At 41.1% G+C, this 26,256-nt stretch overlaps 1 protein-coding gene across 1 annotated transcript in view; it reads right to left on the bottom strand.

Moving 5' to 3' along the window:
- Positions 1 to 251: 251 nt before the first annotated feature.
- Positions 252 to 26,256, bottom strand: part of LOC141107492 (class I histocompatibility antigen, F10 alpha chain-like) — a 152,663-nt gene continuing 126,658 nt past the window's right edge. The window contains exons 5-8 of the mRNA XM_073598262.1: positions 22,693 to 22,803; positions 21,020 to 21,061; positions 18,669 to 18,703; positions 252 to 5,224 (exon numbers count right to left, since the gene is read on the bottom strand). Of these exons, the coding sequence (XP_073454363.1) occupies positions 5,189 to 5,224; positions 18,669 to 18,703; positions 21,020 to 21,061; positions 22,693 to 22,803 (224 nt within the window). The 3' untranslated portion in view covers positions 252 to 5,188. The remainder of the gene's footprint in view (positions 5,225 to 18,668; positions 18,704 to 21,019; positions 21,062 to 22,692; positions 22,804 to 26,256) is intronic.

Below are 26,256 nucleotides of genomic sequence, written 5' to 3'. Positions count from 1 at the left end.
ATGCGATTGGTCGATAGAGATTATTGCACGGCATCCTTCCTCTATGTACTGCCTTACTGAATAAACTCAGTGTGGTTATTTGTGCCACCAGAGACCCAATCTCACAAATATGAAAAATAAAGACATTTTGTTTAGAAAAGATTTATTGTAAGTGCAAATATGCAAATAAGAAAACTGCTATCATCTAATTATATATCAATGTAAGAAAATACAACTTTTCTCTATTACATTACAAAATTCTGCATAAATAATTGTTGGATTCACAAAAGGTTTGTTTTTATTGCAGGAAAATAATGATGTTCACAAATCAAGACAAATAATTTTCTCAAAATCTGTACTGATAATTTGTTATTGCAGATTTGGCAATATATGTCTGAAGGTTCTCATTTATCCAGGTCATGGGGGATCTAGTAGTAGTTAGCCTCGGTTCACACTATGAATTGCACCCCATTAATATGCAATTCACATGCGATTCAGTGCAGTGCAATTTGAGCCTAAACATATTGAATGGGCTTAAATTGCACCGCATTGTGCATGCAACCGGATCGCATAATCATTTTGTACCATGTGATCCGATGCAGGCAAACGTACTGTGTTTGCAACCTGTGTTTCGGTTGTAGTTAACATTGCACTGACACCTGCTGCTGTTTGCAAGTGAGGTTTTAAATGCGTTGCGGGAAACCCACACAGATTGCAAGTTTACCGTACCGCATTCTAATGTGAACCGAGGCATAGTCACACATAACTGGACTTGTTATATTTACAACATTCCACAGCTATCCAAACTGCTTCTTCTGTTCAGCAAAATGTGACTTAAAGTGGAGTTCCAGGCTAGAATCCAACTCAAAATATATCCAGAAATGAGGGGGAGGTATGGTGGTCCAAGAGACCACCACACCTCCCCCTCATTTTTGGATATATTTTTTAAGTCTTTTTGGTATCTTTTCTGCTGTTTTTTATCTGAACTTCCATCCTATCTTGCTGCGCAAGGTACGTTACTTCCCCCACTGCCTTCTGGGACCTGTGTGTGTCCAAGATGATGACGGGACCATTCAGAAAGCTCCGTGCGACTTGCGCTGGCGCAGTAGGAAACTGATTGTGAAGCCTAAAGACTTCACTGCTGGTTTCCCTTACTTGCAATGCCGGCACCTGTACCCAAAGCCAATGGATGGATTGGCTTGGGGTGCCAAAATCGCAGGCTCCCTGGACAGGCAAGTGTCCTTATATTAAAAGTCAGCAGCTGCAGTATTTGTAGCTGCCGACTCCCCCCCCCCCCCCCAGGCTGGAACTCCTCTTTAAAAAGGAATTATTGCATTCTTTATACTGAGTTCCAGATGAGGAGTAAATGTAGCATTTTTCCCATTTCCTTAGGTGTTCAGTAACATTAGCAGTGATGTCAGAAATGGTTCCCCCCTTCAACACCACCAATAGCAAGGAGACTACTGCTTTCCTTTGTAGAGACTCTCCAGCTCCCAGCAGCTGCCTATAGCCTCATACACACAATCGGACTTCAACTAAACTTTTCCGTGGTTTTCTGTCCAAAGGGCGTTGGCCGTGAACTTGGTATGCATACACACAACAGGATTTTTTCAGCCAACTTTCACCAAATCACGTGGTTTTTCAGCTCTCTACTGCCACCCTTTGGTCAACTTCTGTATTGTTGTCTGATCTTTTGCATTGGTTCTGAGCATGCGCGTTTGTACTTTGGACTAAAGTCCTATGGACTTGTGTACACACGATAGGATTTTGCACCATCAGACTTTTGTTTCCGCAAAGTTTGTCTGTTTGCACAGCCAACATTTGCCTGATGAAAACCGAAAAAGTTTGTCCGATGGAGCGTACACACAGTTGGATGTTGCCTTAAAACAGGTAATTTGCATGTTTGTTGTCAAAAAGTCAGATCGTGTGTATGGGCCTTTAGGCAAGCACTGGCAAAAAGAATGCAGAGGGATGGGACAAACATCACCTTCTTCTGCATTCCTCTTGCCTGTGCTTCCCTTGGGTGAGTGCTGTTAGTTGGAGGCAGGTGCTTTCTATCCAAGCAGTCATCTCCTTGCTAGCTGTGTTGTGGGGCAGCCATGCACTAAGGTGGGGGGCACCCTGTCCAACATCACATCTAGTGGTACAGGGCACCTAGGAAGATGGGACACAATACTACATGTACTTTGTCCCATCAGGAACTCAGCACTGTATAAGACAGTGATAACTATTCTTAAAATCATATGGAAAGGGCAGGATAAGTACTACTCCTGATCAAACAGGACATGCACCCATCAGGGCTATACCCATGCCACGGCCGCAATATCAAACACAACCCATTCAAGTGGATTGAGCTATGCACAGGAGCGGACTGACAACTCATGGGGCCTCCAGGCAATAGGAGATTATGGGGCCCCCGGGCAATAGGAGAAGATTATGGGGCCCCAGGCAATAGGAGATTATGGGGCCACACAGTATACACACACATACAGTATACACACAGACACACAATATACACACACAGTATACACACACAGAATACACATACACACTGAAAAGGTACTGGAGAGGCGGGGCAGTTATAATCTTGTTTTTTTTTAAAAAAACACAGATTTTGACATACTGTCCCTGGTTTTATTGAGGCTAACAACCCTGATGGGGCCCCTTAGTGGCATGGGGCCCTCGGGCAGTGCCCGAATGGTCAGTCCACCCCTGGCTATGCATCAACTGCCCTGTGACCATGTGTAATGCATGCAGTTGCAGAGCAGTGGTTAGCTATTTTCAGGGTTTAAGCAGGCAGAGAGGATGTGACATATACCCAGGGATTTGTCAATTGTTTTTATGATTGCTTTCAGAGGGATAGCAAGGGCTGTCAGATCAAGCCCTAGTAAAACAGGTTTGTAATGTACACACTATACCCTCCTATATCTATGTCTGTTACATATGCTTCAGAACATGGAGAGGTTTGGGTAGAAATGAAAGCTAAATGATTAGGAGCTTCACAAATTATTTTTATTTCAAACCTTAGAAAATCTTACTACATGTTTGAGGTTTAGGCTCAGTGTGAGAGTCTCTTTATGGGGGTGCTCTTGGCAATCAAAGCGCTCATACATGCAGCAGATCATTAAAGTAACATGATCTCACCAAGCCCGCTGTTGTATGGATTACAGGATCAATACAGATTTACTGTAACTACTTACCTTGTATTCTGCAGTCCACACCCCAGCAAATACCCCGATATAGTCACATACTGTAATCGATCATTCCATCTGTCCAGCCCTGATTGTACATTTATACTCCCCTCCTGTACTCTCATTGGGTGGTGAAAACCGCCCATCCACCAGACCTGACCATACAGAAAATTGGCCATACTCATTGTATTTCCCAGCAGGCATTGCCTGAACTCCCCCTGCCTGCAGTGTTCATCCCAGTAAAGTTTTGATTTGTAATGTAAATGATTCTTTATCATATAAAAATGATTTAAAAAATAAATAGAGTATAAATGTGGATACAGTAAAGGACAAACAGAAACCCATTACAGAAGAAAATATTGATAGCAAAATGCTTGTCAAATAAAAAGCAGAGATCTTTAACAAAACCAACACCAAACCTTATCAGCTGAAGCATTAAAGGGAACCTGTCATTATGTGCAGAAATCTAAGATATATTAATTAAATGAATTGCCACCTTTCTATTGGAATCTGTGGATCCTGAGCTCCTCTGCAGTCCAACATTTCCCACCCATCCTCCTCATTCTGTTTGTCACAGCTCCATTGATGAGTTTATACCTTGTCACCATTGTACCTTTTAAACCCTCTGGGCCTTTGGTCAGTTGCACATCTGATGGTTAGAACAGACTTTTAAGAGAGTTTTTTAAAGTTCAGTGCTTGCAGTTTATCAGCACAGGTTTTGCCCAAATGTTAGTGTCCCAGACCTAGGTACCAAAAGTATAGCAATAAGGGAGGCCAGCTGGCATGCAAAGTATTACTGTACATCGCATGTCTTTGGAAACCAGCCAGTATGCTGGAAGATTGTTACAAGAAGCCCCGGTTCTCTAGTCCAGACGTAGGAGACAGCTGTATACCCTCAGGCATACTCTAATATCCTTCAGCTGCCACTAGATGTCAAAAACACAAGCCTGCAGCGACTAGCTAACCAAGGAGAGGACCTTGTTTGTTGTGGGGAGGAATGAGAGCAGAACTTAATTTTGTCAGGTAAAAACAGCTATAAGTTTTCACAGCCTGCAATACCTCTGGATATCACTAGAGGGAGACTTGACCCAAATGTAGCTGTGGCTGGCTACACTACAGGCATTCTGCTGCACTCACTACACCCATTCACACCTGAGTGTTTTGTTTTGTAGCTTGAAGCCTGAATCTACAAAACACCAGAGGGGAAAAAATCAATTATTCTCTATGGAGAAGGTTCACATCTCCACTCAAATGTCTGAAGCCAGAAGCTCCAAAACGCCTGAAGCTCAAACAAGTTCTGGAACTTGTTTTAGGCAGATTTGGGCGTTTTTCTGCTTTTTACATTGGTGACCTTTGACCTGTACAAAATTGTGGTAAAATCATGCAACTTTCTGTCTAAAAACGCTATGCTCGGGTGTGAATGGGGCCTTAGGGTTGGGGAGCAGTCTAGCAATTATCACACACTTCTGGGATTCCTAATTGTGACTTTGTCGTCCCGCTTCTTGTCCAATGAGAGAACACCTTGTATTTATTTAAAAAATCTAAAGAGGATTTGTTCATTCTTTCCATCTACTCTGAATTACAGAGATTTGATTTCACATGTGGCAAAAACAGTTTAACTGAAATAATTATATTAAAGCCTTTTTCATTATAGAAAAGGTAGGGAAGAGTTGGGATTATCACATTTTAATTGCTGTGTGTGTCCTGTCTGGGAAACTTCCCCAAATTCCTTTCTATTGAGGAATGTCAAACAGAACAAATAATAAGATAAAATCTTTCAATTGGGAAACAGACACCAGTAAAAATGCATCTATCCAAAATTAGTATAAGAAGATCGTTCTTAAGCAGAAAGATAAAAATGACTTATAAAGGTATAATATTTACATCTAAAAATGATACTTATTATCCAAACATCCTAAACAAAGTGCTCAATATTAATAGAAGACAGATCCACTTTAAAGTAGAAAATAAAAGCTAAAACAAGTCGGTAGATTGAAAGCAGAACGGGCTCAATATCTTTAGCTTCCTTGTTGATGATCTTCAGAACTGTCATTCTGTAAAAGAAAAAAAAAATAATTGAAATTTTTAGTTGCACTTTTATGTGCAGTAAGGCTCAGTTTCCCCTAGTGCGACTTGTCATGCGACTTGGGACTGCAAAGTCACATGACAAGTCATACACCATGAATTCCAATGAGTACCGTTCATATCTGTGCGACTTCAAAGTAGTCCCTGAACTACTTTGGTCCCATTTTGATGTGACTTGAGGTCCATAGACCTCAAGAATACAAAGGCATTGCTTCAAGTCGCATCAAAAATTGTGGCAAAAGTTACGGTAAAATTGCGGCCAAAAATGCGGGAAAATCGTGCGACTTTGGGGTTGCAATAGTGGAAACTTAGCAGAAACGGAGTTCCAGGCTAAAATCAAATTAGGTGTAATCCAATCGAGCACCCCAGCCCCCTTATATTTGGATATCTTTTTTTTTTTGGGGCATTTTTTGCCTTTATTTTGTTTTGCAGCAGGGATTCTGTCCTAAACTGCCAATGCGAGGTACGTCATCTCCAGATTTGCCTCAGCCCCTCCTCCTGACACCTGTGTGTGTCCCAGAAGATGACAAGGCCATTCTGAAAGCGCAGCGCCACTTGCACATGCGCAGTAGGAACCTGGCTCTGAAACCGACTTCACTTCCGGTTTCCCTTAGTTGCAATGCCGGTGCCTGCACCTGAGCTGATGGACAAATCGGATTCGGGGAGCCGACATCACGGGATCCCTGGATAGGTAAGTGTCCCTATATTAAAAGTCAGCAACTACACTATTTGAGGCTGGAACTTTGCTTTAAACTATAAATGACAGAAGTCTTTGTAGTAACCAGGACCTCTGAACTGACACCTTAATTGTCACCTTTCTTCTGATGGGGCCCAATGTCACTGATGTAAAGGGGAATATGTGAGCTTATAATAGTTATTGTGATATTTACCATAAAGTATTTTATATAACAACTTTAACATTTCACATTTTCATGTTTGCTGCACCATATTTCCAGTGCTGCAATATATACTGTGAGGTCCTGGGTGGCCGGATTGTAGTGGGTATATATATGTATCATCTTAGTATTTCACCTACACATGGTGAGGAGCTCCACAGTTTGAAGGAGATTTACTAAAATTGGATTACTCAGAATCTGGTGCAGCTGTGCATGGTAGCCAATCAGCTTCTAACTGAAAGCACATTATGCTTTGATAATAAAACCTGGAAGCTGATTGGTTTCTATGCACAGCTGGACCAGATTTTGCACCCTTCAGTTTTAGTAATTATCCCCTTTTGTGTCTGATATGAAGAAAAAAAAAAAACTTGTTTTCTCAGATGTTAAAATGAGTTTTATTGTCACATGTAGTCACTATGTCCTGTGAGTAGTGTCAGCTTTCACCGAGCCTGACTTCTGAATTACAGAGGTGTTGAGAGGAGGAGTTTCAGGAGGCGGAGTCAGTACAGGAATCACTGTTTGCAGGCAGCAAGGTACCAAGGGATATGTAGTCCTTAGAAATGGAAAGTAAACAGCAGAAGAGAAGGTGAAAAGCATGCAGGGAATCCAGGAAGTTGTAAAAAAAGATGGCCAGCAGACAGGCAGAATTCCCAACATGAAAGGTGATTTTTTTTTAATAAGCTTATGCTGGATTGTCAAGAATAACATTTTAATGTATTTACAATTCTGATGTTATAAAATGAAAGTGTATGCTGTAACCATAGAACTCCTTTAAATCTGACGATTCCATTATATTATCTGACATCTTCTATTAAAGTATTGAATCACCCAAAATGGATTTTTTAGTATTAGATATGGGAAGTTGTCATATTACTGATCCCTTAACTGGTGGCATAGGTAGACAGATCCTCACACCTGATGTATCTAATAGGAGGATCTCATTCCCCTGTAGGATCCTATTTATATTTCTGCACAGAGTGTTCATGTAGCTCTCGGGCTCTATGGCAGGGGTCTACAAACTTTTAAAACAAAGGGCCAGTTTACTGCCCTTCAAACTTTAAGGGGGCTGGATTGTAGCCAGTGGGAGTAGAAATGCCCTGGCATCGGTGGAAGTAAATAATGCCATAAGCTTGCTTTTCAGCGGGAGTAAAAAAATATTACACCATTGGTGTCAGTGGGAGGGATAGACAATGCCCCATAACTGGTGTCAGTGGAAAGAATAGTGTCCCATCATTGTTGGTGGAAGGAAAAGTACCCCATCATTGGTGTCAGTGGGAGGAATAGAGCCTCGTATTAGTGGATGGAAAAGTGCCCCAAAGGCTGGATAAAGGCGAGCAAAGGGCCACATCTGACCCACGGGCCACAGTTTGGATACCACTGCTCTATGGGAAGGGAGTTGAAGCTGTGAGCTCAGAGGCAGACATATCAATGCTGGAAACCCCAGAGAAAAGAATCCAGCCCACCAATCTCTACCTGTATGAGATATAACAGATCGGGTTGGAGTGACCCTTTGACAGTTATTGAGAAAATATTTTGCTTCTTCACATGAAAATGGCAATAGCCTCAAATCACAAAGGTGTAACATTTTTGACATGTGGGTATTTTGTTTAGTTCACTAAAGGCAATGCCACACACATCACAAAACTTACCATACTTGCACATTAAAATTTACAACAGAAAGAGGAGACAAGGGAGTCCCCAGAAAGCAAAAAAGGGGAATGGTCAACTACGGCTTATGGTACAAAAATGCAAAAAGGCTTTATTAAGGGTAGGGGGGGTGGGGGTATTTACATATACAAAAAATTCCAAATATATGTAAGATAAACAATGTATCTAAATAACACAGTCCGTCTCACTACACTAAACCAAAATTAAAAACCATGCTGCAACATTGATGAATAAAACTGCAGAGTGTGCCTGCAGGCCAAAAACGCATGCAGTGTCCATTTGAATCCAAAGAAAAAAGTATTGCACCAAACATTACATGGAGTAAGCTACTGATGGGATATCAAGTCTTATGTGGTCTAGTATTAACTGTGCATCAGATTGAGCAGTACTGAGAAAAAAAAAAAAAAAAAAAAACCCACATATATCCACATAGACAGGACCTTACATAGCTGAATTAGGTGGGTTTTTTTTTTAAAAAAAACCTCTATTAGAAGGAAATCCTCCACAAGCAGCTTCCAACCTCAGTGCACTAAATGTGTGTTTACACCAGTTGTTTTGGAAATGGAAAGACCAGCGTTCCTGTTACTAGGTATGTCCAGTGCACAAACACTATTTCCTCAATGCAGCATAAAAGGAGCAAAGGACAAACCACTCCAAAGAAAGGGCTTAGTCTCTTTTCCAATCTAGACCAGGATGATATTTTCACAGTTCATCAGTTTCAAGTGTGTCAATCCATGCAGGAGGGTGAATGGCAAACAGATGCAAAGACTATTGATAAGCAGGTAAGGAGGGAAAGAGAAACTGCCCATTGGGCTCTCACCTCTTTCAAGTACTGGGGATGTCCTCAGACTCTGCTGTCTTGCTGTTTGGCATGGAGCGGCTCACAGTCAGTTCAGAGCAACATTCAGTGTGTAGTCACAGCACACCATTCTCCTCAATAGTAGACACTGCAGACTGTGTGATCACATGACCGGTCACATGGTTAGGAAGAGACCAGGAACCAGGAACTTTGCATTCAATTGCTGATGCGGAATTAGCTTGTGAAGTATGGTGCTGTATGCAAATCACAGGGAAACCCTTTTACATTGCTGGAAAAGGAAGCATGTTGAAGGCCTGCTGACAAGCCCTGCAGGGGCTGCGTTGACGTTTCGTACGCCTCCGCGTACTTCTTCAGAACAATTTGGCATTGAATTAAGGTTGATTTAAATAGGGAACACTGTCCAATCAGATCAAACCATGCCAAATAGCTATTTTCTGCCATCTTGTGGTCACATCAGGTAATGCAGTGGAAAAAAGGTGCCAATCAGTTGCTCAAACGAAAAAGTACTTATTTGCAAGGGGGGAGAAAGAAATACAATCTCACATATCACCAGGCATCAAGTAAAGAGCGCAATAGACATTGTAATACATTTCCTCATAAGGTGGAATGGCCCTCATGGTCAGAAATAAATTCTATCAAAAACAACCAAAACAAGAGATCAGCCGGGGAGCCTTTATAAAACACTTCAAACCTAATGTTTATGGTTCAAGAAAGACACTCAGGCTTAATTCGTGGTTCAAGCCATTAGGTTGAAGAGTACCAAGCCTGAATATCCATTTTTTCTCTTTGCGTAGGAGTACCCTGTCAAAGTCACCCCTACGGTCTGTCAGAGAAAGGGCATAAAAGCCCTTTACCCTCAGACCTGTGGTTTTGCCCTGATGAAAATCCAAAAAGTGTTGAGCCACTGAAGTTTCTTCCTTTAGCCTGATACTCTTCAGGTGTTCCCCGAATCTAACACGCAGCTGTCTCTTAGTTTTGCCTACATACAATTTATGACATGGGCATTCGAGAACATAGAGTATTCTAGTTGTGGCACAGTTAATGAAAGACCGAATCTCAAATTGTTGACTACCATCCGAATTTCTAAAGTTTTTGAGCGGTCCACATACTTACATGTGCCACAGTGGCCACACGGAAACATGCCGTTGACCCGAGGCATATCAGTGAGCCAACTTCTATTTGAGGGCCGTACAAACTCAGATTGCACCAGCATGTCATTGAGGTTTTGGGCTCGTTTAGCAACCATTGACGGTCTCTCACCGATAATTTGCCTCGACCCAACAGCCCGCAACAGTATGTGCCAATGTTTTGAGAGGATTGTATTAACCTGGTGCCACTGGGACCCATAGGGGGTGATAAATCTCACCAGTCCCTCAGTCTCCTGTTGTGTCTTTTTCTGGGGTAAGAGGAGGTCAGCTCTCCTCTTATGTCCTGCGATGCTCATTGCTCGCTTGAGGGTACGGTGGGGGTATCCCCTTTCCCTGAATCTCTGGTAGAGTTGTTTAGATTCGGAAAAGTAGTTCTCCTCAGTAGAGCAATTTCTGCGGATTCTCATGAACTGTCCAACCGGGATCCCACGTATCAGAGACTTGGGGTGGTGGCTATCCGCCTGTAGTAATGTATTTGCGGCTGTTTCCTTTCGGAAAGTACTAGTAATCAACCTACCACCCTCAAGTCGGATAGATAGGTCCAGGAAGGAGAGTTGATGGGGATCCGCAGTATAAGTTAGATGTATATTTCTAGTGTTGTTTTCTAGCTCTGCCATAAACACCTCCAGTTCATCTGAAGTCCCTGCCCATACATCAGGACATCATCGATGTACCTCAGCCAGCAGCATGCATGGCCGAGGTACATCGATGAGGCATAAACTTTCTCCTCCTCCCACCAGCCCAGGTGCAGACACGCATAGGCCGGGGCCCATGGGGCTCCTATAGAGGTGCCACGCAGCTGCTGATAGTTAGACCCAGAGAACTGGAAAAAGTTGTGCTTGAGTGCAAGCTCTAGGAGATCAATGATGAATTCATTTTGGGCTCCCATTTCTGGGAAGTGTTTCTCTAGGAAGTGATATACCGCCAAAATGCCCCACTCGTGGGGAATAGATGTGTAAAGCGACTCCACATCGATCCCCACGAGTAGGGCACCCTCCGGGAATTCTAATGCACTAATCTTATTCAATACGTCCCCTGTGTCACGTACGTACGAAGTCAAAGACAAGACCATGTCCTTGATTAAGGAATCTATATATTTCCCCAGTCTCTCCAGGGGACCACGAATGGCGGAGACAATAGGTCTTCCTGGAGGGGCCTTTCTATTTTTATGGACCTTAGGGATTATATAAAATGTTGGTTTATTGAAGTCCACCACTCTCAAGAATTCCAATTCCTTTTTAGAAATTAAATTGGCCTCAAATGCCCATTGTAATTTCTCATTAATAAGTTCCACCAGGTCCTGGAATGGATCATGGTGTAGTCTTTTATAGGTAGATTCATCATTTAGGAGTCGTCGTACCTCCCCCTCGTAAAAATCCACCGAGAGGAGGACGACATTACCTCCTTTATCACTCTTTTTGATAATCACTTGGTCCGCTTCCCTAAGCTCTTTTAATGCCTTCCTTTCCTCATATGTGAGGTTATCACCCATGATGGTTTCCCAATTTAATTTTTTGAGGTCCTCCTCAACAAGGTCGAGGAACACCCCAAGCCATTTGTTCTTCCGAAATAAAGGCATTTTGGTTGAACGGATCTTTAATTTGGGATCTCTTTTCCACCCCGACATCTCTGGAGCTTCCTCCTCACCAGAGGACTGGCCTCCTTCTTCCATCAATATCATTAATGATTCTAGGGCCTCAGTTTCTCTGGTATCTAGCTGTAGATCATTTAGGGGAGTTTTGTCAGAATAGATCTCCTTGAGGTATACTTTCCTCAAAAAAAGGCAGAGGTCCTTATATACCCCAAAGTGGTCCATACTCGTAGTAGGGGAAAAGGATAGACCCTTGCTTAATAAATCAATATGTCGTTTCTCCAATTGAAAATCAGAGAGATTAATGATTTTAAAATCTTCTACTGGGTCATTCAAATGGAGTGCATTTAGCTGGGGCGTTTTTGGCTCCGAGTCGTTGTCCGCTCTGTTCCTATTGGGTCCCCCCTTCCTTCCTTCCTTCCTTCCTTGTCTTCCTTTTCCTCGATTCCCTCCTCCTCCTGTTGTCCCTTGTTTGCCTCCCTTTAGTATACCCCTGGACGGGGGAGATTTCTGCTGGTCCAGTAGGTCTTTGTCTAAAAAAGACACGGTATGGCGTGTTTCGTCTTCACTACCAGAAGACTGGGCACCTGTCTCTGTATCAGAGCAAGAGGGGAATCTACGATTCCGCGATCTACTTCTGCTTCCCCTTACTGACAGGTCAAAAATTTCCCCTTTTGCCCAGTCATCTAAATCCCTCTTAAATTTGTTGTGTTTGGTAATTTTAAGATTTTTTTGAGTTCTATCGACTTCCTTCTTGAGGAAATCGTTGAGTCTCTCAAAATCAGGATTATCCTTCAATGGCTCAAGCTTTTCACTAGTCTCTTGAATCTGGATCTGTAACGAGGTCAATTGATCTTTCTCCTCCTCTACAATCAACCGCATTACTTCCAGGCCATGTTTAATACATTGTTCTTTCCACTTAGTTAGGAATTTCTCAGTATGAAGGTGGGTAGCCGGCACTACCCTCTCCCTTAGTCCCCGTGGGACAATACCTCTTTCTATATAAGACTCAAGTGACAAAATGTCCCATTTTCTATTCAGGGATTTAATAATTAATTTTTTTTGTTCCTTGAATAAGGGTTTTAGGTCGTCTTGCACTGGCGGCTCCACCCCCACTGAACTCCCATCAAAAGTGGCCCTTATTTCAGCATCAAAATCATCCCCGGGTATAAAGGCCATTCCACCACAAAGAGAAAAAATATAAATCAAAAAGACATGACAATTACAAAGAGGCACCAGTACGGTATTAGTGGAGAGAGATATAACACCGCCACCCCCTACACTTGGAGCCAAAAACAAGGGAGGGGATTCAGCTATGTAAGGTCCTGTCTATGTGGATATATGTGGTTTTTTTTGTTTTTTTCTCAGTACTGCTCAATCTGATGCACAGTTAATACTAGACCACATAAGACTTGATATCCCATCAGTAGCTTACTCCATGTAATGTTTGGTGCAATACTTTTTTCTTTGGATTCAAATGGACACTGCATGCGTTTTTGGCCTGCAGGCACGCTCTGCAGTTTTATTCATCAATGTTGCAGCATGGTTTTTAATTTTGGTTTAGTGTAGTGAGACGGACTGTGTTATTTAGATACATTGTTTATCTTACATATATTTGGAATTTTTTGTATATGTAAATACCCCCACCCCCCCACCCTTAATAAAGCCTTTTTGCATTTTTGTACCATAAGCCGTAGTTGACCATTCCCCTTTTTTGCTTTCTGGGGACTCCCTTGTCTCCTCTTTCTGTTGTTGATATAGTGCCATTGCTTTTAGGGCAGGTATCCCGTCACATATTGATGAATCGGCTGGTACTCCATTTGCTGTTTGCTACTTTGGTGAGTGTGGATTCAAGGACTTTTTACCCCCCATTTTTTACATTAAAATTTACTGCTCGCACAATATTTCAACACAGTGGCTAAGTGGTTAGCACTTCCGTCTAGCAGCACTGTGGTCACTGTTGTGAATCCCAATCACAGCACTACCTGCCTGGAGTTTGCACATTTCTCCCTGTGCCTGTGTGGGTTTTCTCCAGTTTCTTCCCACCCTCCAAAGACACCGAACAATGCCTCAAGTGTGAAAGGGTCTTATAGTTTTAAGCAGAGTTCAAATTGTCCCCAGTATGTGTATGTAAGAATGTGAGTTAGGGACCTTAGATTGTAAGCTTCTTGAGGGCAGGGTAACCCGCTATGTAAATTTTAGGGGGGATTTATGTGCTTGGGTGTATTTTTTACAATTAAAAAAAATGTTTTTTTTTGGTAACAGGTTCTCTTTAATGAGACATCCAGGGTCAAAAATATCTTGCATTTCTCCCCCTGTGCTTCACATACAGTGCCTTGAAAAAGTATTTATACCCCTTGAGATTTTGCACATTTTGTCATGTTACAACCAAAAACTTAAAGCGGAGTTCCACCTAAAAAAAAAATTAAAAGTCAGCAGCTACAAATACTGCAGCTGCTGACTTTTAATATTAGGACACTTACCTGTCCAGGGCGATGTCCTCACCCGAAGGCGAACTGTCTTACAGCTCCCGGCTGGAGGTGTCGGCATTTTCGGTAAGGGAATCAGGAAGTGAAGCCTTGTGGCTTCACAGCCTGGTTCTCTACTGTGCATGTACATCCTGACTGGTCACTGCTGTCTTCTGGGACCTGTGTGTCTCCCAGAAGACAGTGGGGGTGGTGGAGGAGGGGCTGGACATGGCATAGATCGCCACAGAGGCTGGAAGTGGGAGCAAATACCTGGATTATACAGGAATCTGCTCCCCCTTCCCCCCTGAAAGGTGCCAAATGTGACACCAGAGGAGGGAGGAAGCTGAAAAGCGGAAGTTCCATTTTTGGGTGGAACTCCTCTTTAAATGTTTTTGTTTGGGATTTTATGTGATAGACCAACACAAAGCGGCACATCATTGTGAAGTGAAAGGAAAATGATAAAAGATTTTTTTAATTTTTTACAAAAAATATGTGAAAAGTGTGGTGTGCATTTGTATTCAGCCCCCTTTACTCTGATACCCCTAACTAAAATCTAGTGGAACCAATTGCCTTCAGAAGTCACCTAATTAGTAAATAGAGTCCACCTGTGTGTAATTTAATCTCAGTATAAATAATGCTGTGCTGTGAAGCCCTCAGAGGTTTGTTAGAGAACCTTAGTGAACAAACAGCATCATGAAGGCCAAGAAACACACCAGACAGGTCAGGGATAAAGTTGTGGAGAAATTTAACACAGGGTTAGGTTATAAAAAATATCCCAAATTTTGACATCTCATACAGCCAGAGCTACAATGGAATAGTTTAGATCAAAGCATATTCATGTGTTAGAATGGCCCAGTCAAAGTCCAGACCTAAATTCAATAGAGAATCTGTGGCAAGACTTGAAAATTGCTGTTCACAGACGCTCTCCATCCAATCTGACAGAGCTTAAGCTATTTTGCAAAGAAGAATGGGCAAAGATGTCACTCTCTAGATGTACAAAGAACAAAAAGAATAGAGTAATGGGACTTTAAGATGCTGAAACCTCCTAATGGAATAATACCTGACACAGTGATGTATAAAAAGAACAAAATTTCATTAACAACTTCACGCAAAAGGAGATGTATGTCAGTACTTTGATGGTAAATACTGGGGTTATGGCAAAAGCTATTTTTGGGAACGCTGTGCTTTTCTCTTTAAGATAAGTATGGTCTCGGTGGCAGATTCCCCACTAGATCACTTTTATTGGTGGCGGGAGAGGTGCCCACCCCCCTCCCGCCATGCTCCAGTTGTCTCCGCCGCTTATGGCACCCGCCGGGATGCCTGGCTGCCGAGTGAGGGGAAGATGCTCCCCACTCGGCTCCATAGCATGGGAGGGTGGAAGCAACATCAAACGCCACCTCCGCCCAATGCTCATAAAGGAGCTTTTTTTTGCAATTTAGTGTAAATATAAGGTCTTTTTGACCCCAGATCTCATATTTAAAAGGTCCTGTCATGCTTTTTTCTATTACGGATGTTTACATTCCTTGTAATAGGAATAAAAGTGACCCAATTTTTTTTTAAAAGACAGTGTCAAAATAAAAAATTAAAAGTAAAATAAATAGGGAAAAAAATAACATTTTTTAAAGTGCCCCATCCTGACGAGCTTGCGCGCAGAAGCAAACGCATAGGTGAGTAGCCCCCGCATATGAAAACAGTGTTCAAACCACACATGTGAGGTATCACCATGATCGTTAGAGTTAAGGAAATAATTCTAGCCCTAGACCTCCTCTGTAACTCAAAACTGGTAACCTGTAGTAATTTTTAAACATCGCATATGGAGATTTTTAAGGGTAAAAGTTTGTCGCCCATCTACGAGTGGACGCAATTTTAAAGTGTGACATGTTGGGTATCAATTTACTCGGCATAACATTATCTTTCAGAGTTTAAAAAAAATTGGGCTAACTTTACTTGTTGTCTTATTTTTTCATTCAAAAAAGTGTATTTTTTCCAATAAAAGTGCGCTTGTAAGACCGCTGCGCAAATACAGTGTGACAGAAAATATTGCAATGACCGCCATTTTATTCTCTAGGGTGTTAGAAAAAATATATATAATGTTTGGGGGTTCTAAGTAGATTTCTAGCAAAAAAAAGATTTTAACTTGTAAACAACAAGTGTCAAAAAAGAGGCTTGGTCCTTAAGTGGTTAAATACATAAAAATATCTTATATTGTTTAAGACATATGAATGAAACAGCAACCTCTGTATACACCCGTAAACAACCCCTACAACAAAGTGAACAATTTCCTCAATAGTCTCAAATATGTATAATCATAACCATGATAAACATTCAGGACCAAATATGAGAAAAGAGACACAGCCCAACGCGTTTCACATGGTAGCTTCTTCAGGGATTTTCTTTGACAGAGAAGTCGGTGCAATAGAGCTGACTCAGTAAGTAGTAGTTTTGGGAAAACCTCATAAGAGGCGTTGCATGTTAGACACCCCCAAAAAGACTTGCAGCTGTATTTGCAGTTCTACAAAGTATTGACTCAGGGGGTTGAATACAAATGCACGCCACACTTTTCACATATTTATTTATTTAAAAGATTGAAAACCATTTATCAATTTCCTTTCACTTCACAATTATGTGCCACTTTGTATTGGTCTATCACATAAAATCCCAAAAAAGTACATTTAAGTTTTTGGTTGTAACATAACAAAATGTGGAACATTTTAAGGGGTATGAATACTTTTTCAAGGTACTGTAATGTAATGCAGATCACATTGCATTACATTCAGGAAACTGTCAACAGGGACCCAGAAGTGTCATCATACATGTCAGCTCTCTTCCCGGCAGCATCCACTATACATAGTGAGGGCCGTGCGTGGGGGGAGGGGAGGTGGTGGTGGGTGAAAGCATTCTGGTCCATCCAAGTAGAAAGAAAAAGGATATAGAAAGAGGTTTACAACAGTTAGAGAAAAGGAAAAATATAGTGATCAGATCAGCTGATAAGGGGGTGGTCTAGTAATTTTAAACAAAAGTGATTATTTGGAGGAATTAAATAGATTACTAGGTGATACAGCAACATATGAGAAATTGAAGGGAAATCCCGGCAATAAATTTAAAGCCAAACTGAAAAAGCTGGTTAAAGAAGCACACAGTGCTGGTATTATTAATAAAAAAGAAACAAGATTTCTTGCCCCTGATGCCCCCAAGGTTCCTGTCATTCATCAGTTGCCTAAAATCCATAAGGATCCTATAAAGCCCCTGGGGAGACCCATAGTTAGTGGGGTGGATTCTTTGTTCTCTCGTCTTGGTGAATAAGGAAGTTGGGTATCAGGTTACGGGAACATGTGACTAGAATCAAGAAAGGTTTCAAACACCACAGTCTGTCTAACAATTTTAGGTTATTCCACAATAGGGACCCTAGTGGTCTCAAGTTTTGTGGAATTGATAGGGTTGAGGCCCACTGGAGGGGCTCCAACCTCAAGAAATCAATTTCACAAAACGAAACCCAGTGGATACATAGGTTGGGCACTTTGAGTCCCCATGGTTTAAACATTGAATTGGATTTGAATTGCTTTTTATCTAATTGGTAGAGATTATTTCTATTTATTTTTATTTTATATTTATTATTAATTTTTTCATTTTTCATTTTTATTTTTATTTTTTTTTGTTTTTATTTTATTTTATTTCTTTATTTTCATTTTTATTTTATTTTTAATTACATTTTTATTCTTATTTTATTTTTATCTTTATTTTTATTTTTTTTCTATTTATTTTTATATTTATTTTCATTTTTTCAATTTTTATTTTATTTTTTACCAATTAGTCAGTTAATCATTTTTTTTTATTGTTGTTGACCTCATTTACTACTTTATGAATTTTCTCAACTTTTTTACTATTTTATCTGTTATTTTATACATACAATATATTGTTTGTCAATAAAGTTTTGTTAAATTTATGGCTATAAACAGGAAGTGATGTGAGTGAAGGGAATTAGGTGTTGCATTACACCAGATGGTATTTTTACATATGATCGGTTAATTAGCATGGAGACTCCCACTCTCCTGCATATAAATTTGGCCCTACGAGAACCGGAAGTGATGTCCTTGATGACCCCCTGGAGGAGGGGCAAAACGTGTCGACGCACTTCTGGTCTTATGTACCAGTGACGCAACTTCCGGTATCCGTGGAACGCACGCCGGAGATGCGGACCCGGAACACACTGATGCCTGTTTTAGTCATCTTGTGAGTGGCGTTTTATTTATGCGCTATTATACAGTGCCGGCAGTATTCACTATATGTTCTTTTTTTCTCTCTTTTAACGTATATTGCCCTCTATGGTCCTCATGCAAATTGGAAGCACCTTTACCCTTGGATACATCGTGACCCCAATAAGCGGTTTTGACCCCTGGACTGCAAAGATGAGGGTCCATGAGCTCTGGTGAGTGGGGCAACAAGAGGGGAGTTTATTCTCTGATTGACTTCAACATGATTGTGTCCTCCTGAATTACCTTTCTAAATTTGATTTTTTAATTGCTGTTGGTCACTTTGGCACCCATCTGCTAAATTATTTGATTTATTATTTATTTGGTAGCATATGTTTGTTTGAACTTTGCACATTATTGTGTTTTATATTCAACACATATTCCACTAGCGCTGTCATTTTGTATATCCATTCTGGTGGCAGGCCAGGCACCAGGACGCAATTACTTGTTGCCATGGCGACCTGGAATTTGTCAAGCCCTGGTGTACTTACAACATAAGTAGACAACAGACATAAACTTTTATAATAAGAAATACAAAGCAGACAGCCGGGTAATGACATTCAGGGACTCACATTGCTGGATGAATTAGAAGCATTCTCTTCATTGTCTGCAAAGAAGTGTTAGTAAATATGATTAGTTTCAGCCTATAGAAATATGAATGTCCGCCCTCATAGAACTACTGTAAGGCCTCATGCACACAGAAAGTTTGACCCACCAGTGTCACTTCCTGCAGGAATCCCGCGATCGAGACAAACATCTACCCATTACATGTTCCAACCTATCAGAGATTTGATAGGCTGCTGGCAGTAGCACATGATTCTGCACATGTTCCTCCTCTCCTCCTCCTCTGTGTGTTCCTACATGCAGGGTACCAAGCAGGAACTCACTTTGTAAAGGCAATCTGATAGGGTGAATACACAGTTTAACCTTTTCGCTGCCAGGCCCTGTGCTCCACTTTTTTGGTCCACTGAAGTGATCATGAGCTTATAGCAGAAGAAATTAGGTCTGTACAGCGTACAGACCTGGCCAGCTGGAAGCAGTGCTGTAGGTTTGTACGCCATACGGACCTGGCAGTGAAAGGGTTAAATCCTAAGTTAATGAAAAAAAATGCACAATGAACAATCTTCCAGTGCAGTGATGTTTAATAGAACTGAAGGAGCTGTGGGCTGTGACAGGTACTCTTCAAGAGTGCCCCACGATGCCGACCCAGCTATTTTCATCCCTACTATAGCTTCTATGAATGAAAAAGATCTATAAATGGAGGAGGCAGACCTTTCAATCATCAGCCTGTCCTCCATTCACATCTCACACTTCATAGAAGTCATATTATGGCTTTTATGAATGGAGGAGGGGGAATAAAGGATGGACATAGTCAGCACTATTCATTAGTATGAGTCAGACCTATTAGTCACAATCAACAAAGTGCAAGCTCCTCTGCTGATTGGAGAGCTCAGGACATGACTCAGTAAGTGGAATGTTGGATTTAAACTAAACATTCAGTTTGCCTTTAAAGAATACATTTATCCAACACTTCATATTCCTGATATGTGGCTGCTGTACCATGTACTTGTATGAGAAAGTCTTCTGTTCTCTTTGTATTGCTTCTTTTGTGTAAAATTCCTGGTGATCCTACCAGTCCCTCTGGTTTCCTATTAGAAGATTAAGTCTAAAGTAATGTTAGCCTCTAATTCTCCCAAGAGAAATTTAATGATTTGGCTACATGGCCTCTTTAATTGCTTATCTCTCTCATTCTGAGTGGACATAATATAATGTCCCCCCCAGAATGCTCCTGGCACCGGCCCCACGGGTTGTGCTGTGGGATAATCTGTCACAGCAGATCACATGACAATTGTACACAATGGATGGCTTCCATCTTCCATTCATTGTAAACAAGGCGAATCCCCATTCTGACAGGGCACACCATGGAGATCTGTTGTTCCCAGTGATTGGGAACAGTGATCTCTGTGGTGTTCCAGGAAGCCCATCCCCCCTACAGTTAGAATACACCCAGGGAACACACTTAACCCATTGAGTGCCCCCTAGTGTTAACCCCTTCCCTGCCAGTGTCTTTTACATTGATCAGTGCATTTTTATAGCTCTGATCATTATAATAATGTCACTGGTCCCAAAAAAATGTCATTTGGGGTCAGATTTGTGCACCGCAATGTCACAGTCCTGCTAAAAATCGCAGATCGCAGATTTAAAGAAAAATAAAAGTCCCTAAATCTATCCCATAATTTGTAGACGTGGTAACTTTTGTGCAAACCAATCAATATACGTCTATTGCAATTTTTTTTTTACCAAAGATATGTAGAAGAATATATATCAGCCTAAATGGATAAATAAATGTGTTTTTTTATATATTTTTTATGGATATGTATTATAGCAGAAATTAAAAAAAAAAAATTTAAAAATGGTCACTTTTTTTGTTTATAGCGCAAAAAATAAAAACTGCAGAGATGATCAAATACCACCAAAAGAAAGCTCTATTTGTGGGAAAAAAAAGACGTCAAATTTGTTTGGGTACAGCTTCACACAACCGCTCAATTGTCAGTTAAAGCGACACAGTGCCGTATCGCAAATGGCCTGGTCAGGAAGTGGGTAAATCCTTCCTGGACTTATGTGGTAAATACCACCAAAAAAGAAAACTATATTCCTTTGAAAAAAATGATTAAAAATTCATATGGCTACAGTGTTGCATGACCGCACAATTGTCATTCAAAGTGTGACATCGCAGAAAGCTGAAAATTGGCCTGTGCAGGAAGGGGGGGTTAATAAAAATAAAAGCTCACTTTATAGGAGGACTATAAACCATACATGCTACACTCAATATCAGATCAATATGCATCACCCCTACATGTCAGCCACCATAGTAAAAACACACTGCAAAGGGGACAGAACACATAATAATGGGGTTACTTACTGCGAGCCGGAACATAAATAGTGCGATCACCAGGCGTCTTCCCTGAAATAAAACAGAATTTGACACATTGGGAACGAGAACCAGAAAATAGTCTTTGAAACCCTTCATATATAAGAAGTCAGTCACCTATATACTGTATATCTTCAACTAATTATCACAATTTAAAGAGGTTATAAACCTTCAGGAAAAAAAAGCAAAAAACAAAACAAAAAAACAAAACAACCCGCACTACTAGCTCATTATGAAATACCTATGAGCCATGCCCTGCAGTGCTGCCCGCACTCCACTCCCACAGCCAAGATCTTTCACCGGAGTTACTTCCGGGTTTGCGGGCTCCGGTGATGTGATTGGCCGGAGCTGCGATGACGTCAAATGCGCAGGAGCACCAGTGGGCCATTTCCTCAGTGCGCATGCACCGATGACCTTGGCAGCAGCACATATAATGAATACCTAAACGGTACAAGTTTAGGAGATATTTACAGTATCTACAGGTAAGCCTTATTATAGGCTTACCTGTAGGTACAAGTGGTGTAACATAGTTTACAACCACTTTAACAAATATACCATCTCTAGTCTGGATTTGCTGGCACTTAGTCTTTAATGATGTGGAGACCTTCTGATGGTTTTTACTGATGTTGGTTGGTGAGATTTCCTGTTCCAAATTACATCAATGGTCTTCAAAAATTACCCTAAACTTTTGGAGATATTATTGAAAAAAATGGTATAATATCTGTACTAAAGCTGTTAATCTTTTCTCAAATTAAAATTCCAGTTTGTATACATTTCAGTAAAAATTGCAAAAAGTAAACCATAGTGAGGTGCAAATTTTAAAACTGGTGTGTGGGAAGCAGTCACAACGGTGTGCCCCCCAAGGAATAGTGCCACATTGTTGTTGTCAGTGGGAGGGGTTGTACCCCATCATTGGTGTCAGAGGGAGGAATAGTGCCCTGTCATTGGTGTCAGTGGGAGGAATAGTGCCCCATTGTTGGTGTCAGTGGGAGGAATAGTGCCCCATCATTGGGGTCAATGGGAGGAATAGTGGCACTTTGTTGATATCAATGGAAGGAATTGTGGCCCATCGTTGGTGTCAGTGGGAGGAATTTTGCCCTTTGATGGTCTCAATGGAAGGAATAGTGCCCCATGGTTTGTGTCAGCAAGAGGAATTATGCCACATTGTTGGTGTCAGTGAATGGAATATTGCCCCAATAGGGACAGATAAAGGCAAGCAAAGGGCCGCATCCGGTCCCTGGGTCAGAGTTGGGGAGCGCTGCTTTAGATTTATAAAAACCATATAATATGAGATCAAACCTAAACACTTTCAATTTGTATGCAATCAGGCAGGCCCTTGCACTACATAGTTGAAGGTAAATTGAACAAGACAATTGTATAATGTATGGCTGGCTTTACAGTCACTCTCTGTCTGGCCAATTACCACTTCTGTTACAACTTTAAAATCTAAAATAATAAACTAAGGACTGTAAATGGAGAGTTTGGTTTTAGAAATATTTGATAACAGAACCATATGAAGGAATAGAATTAGCCCCTCTGTGCTGACACTTCATTTTTCTCCTTTGTCCATGTACAAGGACTTCCTGTTGATCAGTCTGTAGGACTTGTGTCTGGTTCTCTATATGATGAATAGAGCTCCGGTGTGTAATGTGCACAAATCTCACCTGAGCGTCTCCTGTATATGATGAGTCCAAAAACAGCTCCGATAATCAGCACTACAGCAACAACCACAACACCGATAATTATAGGAGTATTGCCGGACTCTGCCTTGGGATCTGAAAGGGGAACACAAAAGTAACATTGTGTGAGATCTACTGACAGATTTGTGGTTTTAATCCTAAAATCCCCTGACTACAGTACATAGAAGCACATTGTTCCTGCATCGTTACATCATATCATTACTAGTGAACATTATAATGAACTAATGAGATAAAGTGTGATGGTACAGACTCACACATGGATGATGTCAGTATACAGTAAAACCTTGGTTTGAGAGTAACTTGGTTTGAGAGCGTTTTGCAAGACAAGCAACATTTTTTAATACATTTAGACTTGATATACAAGCGATATCTTTATATACAAGTAGCATCATGTCACAATTAAGTATAAAAGAGAAGAGAGAAGAGAGGCGCCTCTAAGTGTAGCAATATGGTTACATTTAATGAAGGTACAAAATTTAGCAACTCACATGGTTGATGATTAAAACAAGCACATCTAAGTATACAGGCATCCGGGGTAAAGCTGTCCACATAGACCATCCTCCGCCCTGCCATCTACATCATCCCTTCCACGCTGTGCTCCACCAGGGCTTCAAGCCTCACTTTCAGATCGCTATACTGCAGGGTAGTCTTCCCGGTCATGATTGCAGACTGACAGCGGTGAGAGCCGGCAGTGCGGAGGATGGTCTATGTGGACAGCTTTACCCCGGATGTCTGCATACTTAGATGTGCCTCTTTTAATCATCAACAATGCGAGTTGCTAAATGTTGTACCTTCATTAAATGTAACCATATTGCTACACTTAGAGGCGCATCTCTTCTCTTTTATACTCTGTAGCTCCTGATGGATTTTGCTTCGATGTATACAAAAGATACGCTGCGCTAAGGTGAAAATGTCAATCTGGAGATTATTAATACATATAAGGTATACTGAAAATACCTTATAAGCGGCTTATCTAGCCACAGCAAGGCACAAAGGATATATATATAAAAAAGTGGTTATAAGGTGCAATGTGTGAATAATTTACTAGATGTATACCATTAGAATAAGAGTAGCGATGATTAAACTACTATCTGTATATATAATGAATGAAAAATTATTTATATAATCTGAAATTTACCGTGTAAAAAATTTATAAATAATATCACAGTGATAAGTGCAAAAAATACAAGTGCCACACAATGAGTGTGAATATCAAATCCAAGATGTGATACGTGGTTATTAAAGTCCAATTTATGAAAGAAATGCACATAAAGTCCATAAAAAAAGTTCATAAAAAATCCAATGTGCGTGCATTAATCTTAGTGTTCAGAATTCCATGCTCAAGTGCCATCCAGTGACCCCCCAGGGACAGCCGATCACCTCAGAGCGTGCGACTCAGCTGTGAGACCGAGTCTAAACACGCTTATGAGCCATCCCACGGCTCAGTGATGGAATCCAGATACACAGTTTTCAGCAGAAGCTCCACAGTTAGGAATAAAGGAAAAGAAAAACTAGATAGTGTGATATCGTTTATAAATGTTTATTAGAATAAAAGCTCCCCACATTAGGGTACTCACATTTGCAAGGTGCGTGAGTGCACCAATCTGATAACAGTCTCCAAAGTTAGCCTCAGAGTTTGCCTGTCAGGAGGGATAAGCTGTGCATCGCATCTCAGTAGAGTGAAAGGCTCCGTGCTCCGTCCTGGCCCCTCCCCTACGCGCGTTCGACACAGGGTCACATGTATTCATCAGGTGGATGTCCCCCTGATGAAGACACGTGACCCTGTGTCGAACACGACGCAGTGCACCAATCTGATAACAGTGCACCAATCCGTGAGTGCACCAATCTGATAACAGTCTCCAAAGTTAGCCTCCAATTTTGCCTGTCAGGGGGGATAAGCTGTGCATCGCATCTCAGTGGAGTGAAAGGATCTGTGCTCCATCCTGGCCCCTCCCCTACGCGTGTTCGACACAGGGTCACGTGTCTTTATCAGGGGGACATCCCCCTGATGAAGACACGTGACCCTGTGTCGAACACGCTGATAAATACAGTATATGATGGGGTGCAATTACGTTTGTACTGAAATGCACATTCACAGGCATTACCTATAATACACATTATGGTGTGGAAAAGCTCATACACAGACTCCTCTTATGTTATTGGCAAACAACTGAGAGCATTTGAAGTGGGAAAGCTCATACACAGACTCCTCTTATGTTATTGGCAAACAACTGAGAGCATTTGAAGTGGGATAAGGATCATCAGCACTGGTCTGTATGGATAGAAAAGCCTTGTCTGCTCTAATGCATTCTGGCTCCAGCTCACCCTGTAGAGCCAAAATGTGATGTATTACCTCTGTGCTGATATCACACACCTCATCCATAGAAGGGGGCATCTCCCATCATTCTTGGATGGTTGGGTAGCAGTGATGCCTTCATTGGGATGCTGTAACATATCAATGCCATGACCCAACAGGGGCCAAATGAGCTCCAAAACGGCAAGGAACAGGGGTCCTATTTTTTTGGTTCACTTGATAAATACAAAGCTAAAGAGTGATTCTCAACAATGTTCACTTAAACTATACATTTCCTGAGAGAAATCGTGAGACTGCCATTGATGAACGCCTTCTGGAAATTACTTTTACTTGGCTGGCATGCTGACCCTCTGGTTTCGCTATTTTTTATGTCATTCACCTGGAACAAATATGCAAATCAACTAAGTTAGAGTAAAATTAGGACTCCTTATTTGTATACTTGTTCTGGGTTTGTGAATCCAAAAGGTCAGTGTTATAAACAGGCAATTATCAACCAGTCAATGATGGCAACCTCTATGGTTTCCCAGTGAATGTAAACCCTCTCCTATACCCAATTAAGAAAACAGCGTCAGATGATACACAGAGATGAAACAAATCCTCCTACATAAGTTTTACATGTATATCTTCTGTTTTCTGCTTCATATATTCTTTAGTAAGTGCACATCGTGTTACAAAACTTTATTCCTGTTTCAGGAGTGGGTGAAGAGTCTGGGCATACACTGTGTGTAAGCTGATTGGAGGAAAGGCACACACCCCCTCCACATAGGCAGAGGAACAAAGAAACTTGCTGAGCTGTTCTCTGAATAGACAAACTCTCTACTTATCTCGTCTAAGTTCCCTCCCAACAAAAATTTACAGCTGCTGTTATCTGGTGTGTTGGAGAGCTTGTCAGAAGTTCTCATGCTGATAACAGAGGAATGGAGCAGCAGAAAGCAACGGCACTAAGGGCTTTGGAGAGAGATAAGTAAACACTACAGATATATGTGCCAAGATCAGATTTCATAATGGGGTTTGCATCCACTTTAACTCCTAAAATCTGTTATGTATGAACTAACCCCTAAATACAGAGTTACCTAGGTACAAAAGAACAAATATCACCATTGGCGATGTTACAGAATAGAACATGGGTGAAACACTTGTGATAATGATTGATATATCAAGAACAATATATTTTATATATCTAATAGTGATCAGTGATAATTAGTACAACACAG

The sequence above is a fragment of the Aquarana catesbeiana genome, linkage group LG09, assembly GCF_042186555.1.
Source record: "Aquarana catesbeiana isolate 2022-GZ linkage group LG09, ASM4218655v1, whole genome shotgun sequence".
NCBI classification, from domain to species: Eukaryota; Metazoa; Chordata; class Amphibia; order Anura; family Ranidae; genus Aquarana; species Aquarana catesbeiana.
This window is presented reverse-complemented; position numbering and strand designations above follow the sequence as displayed.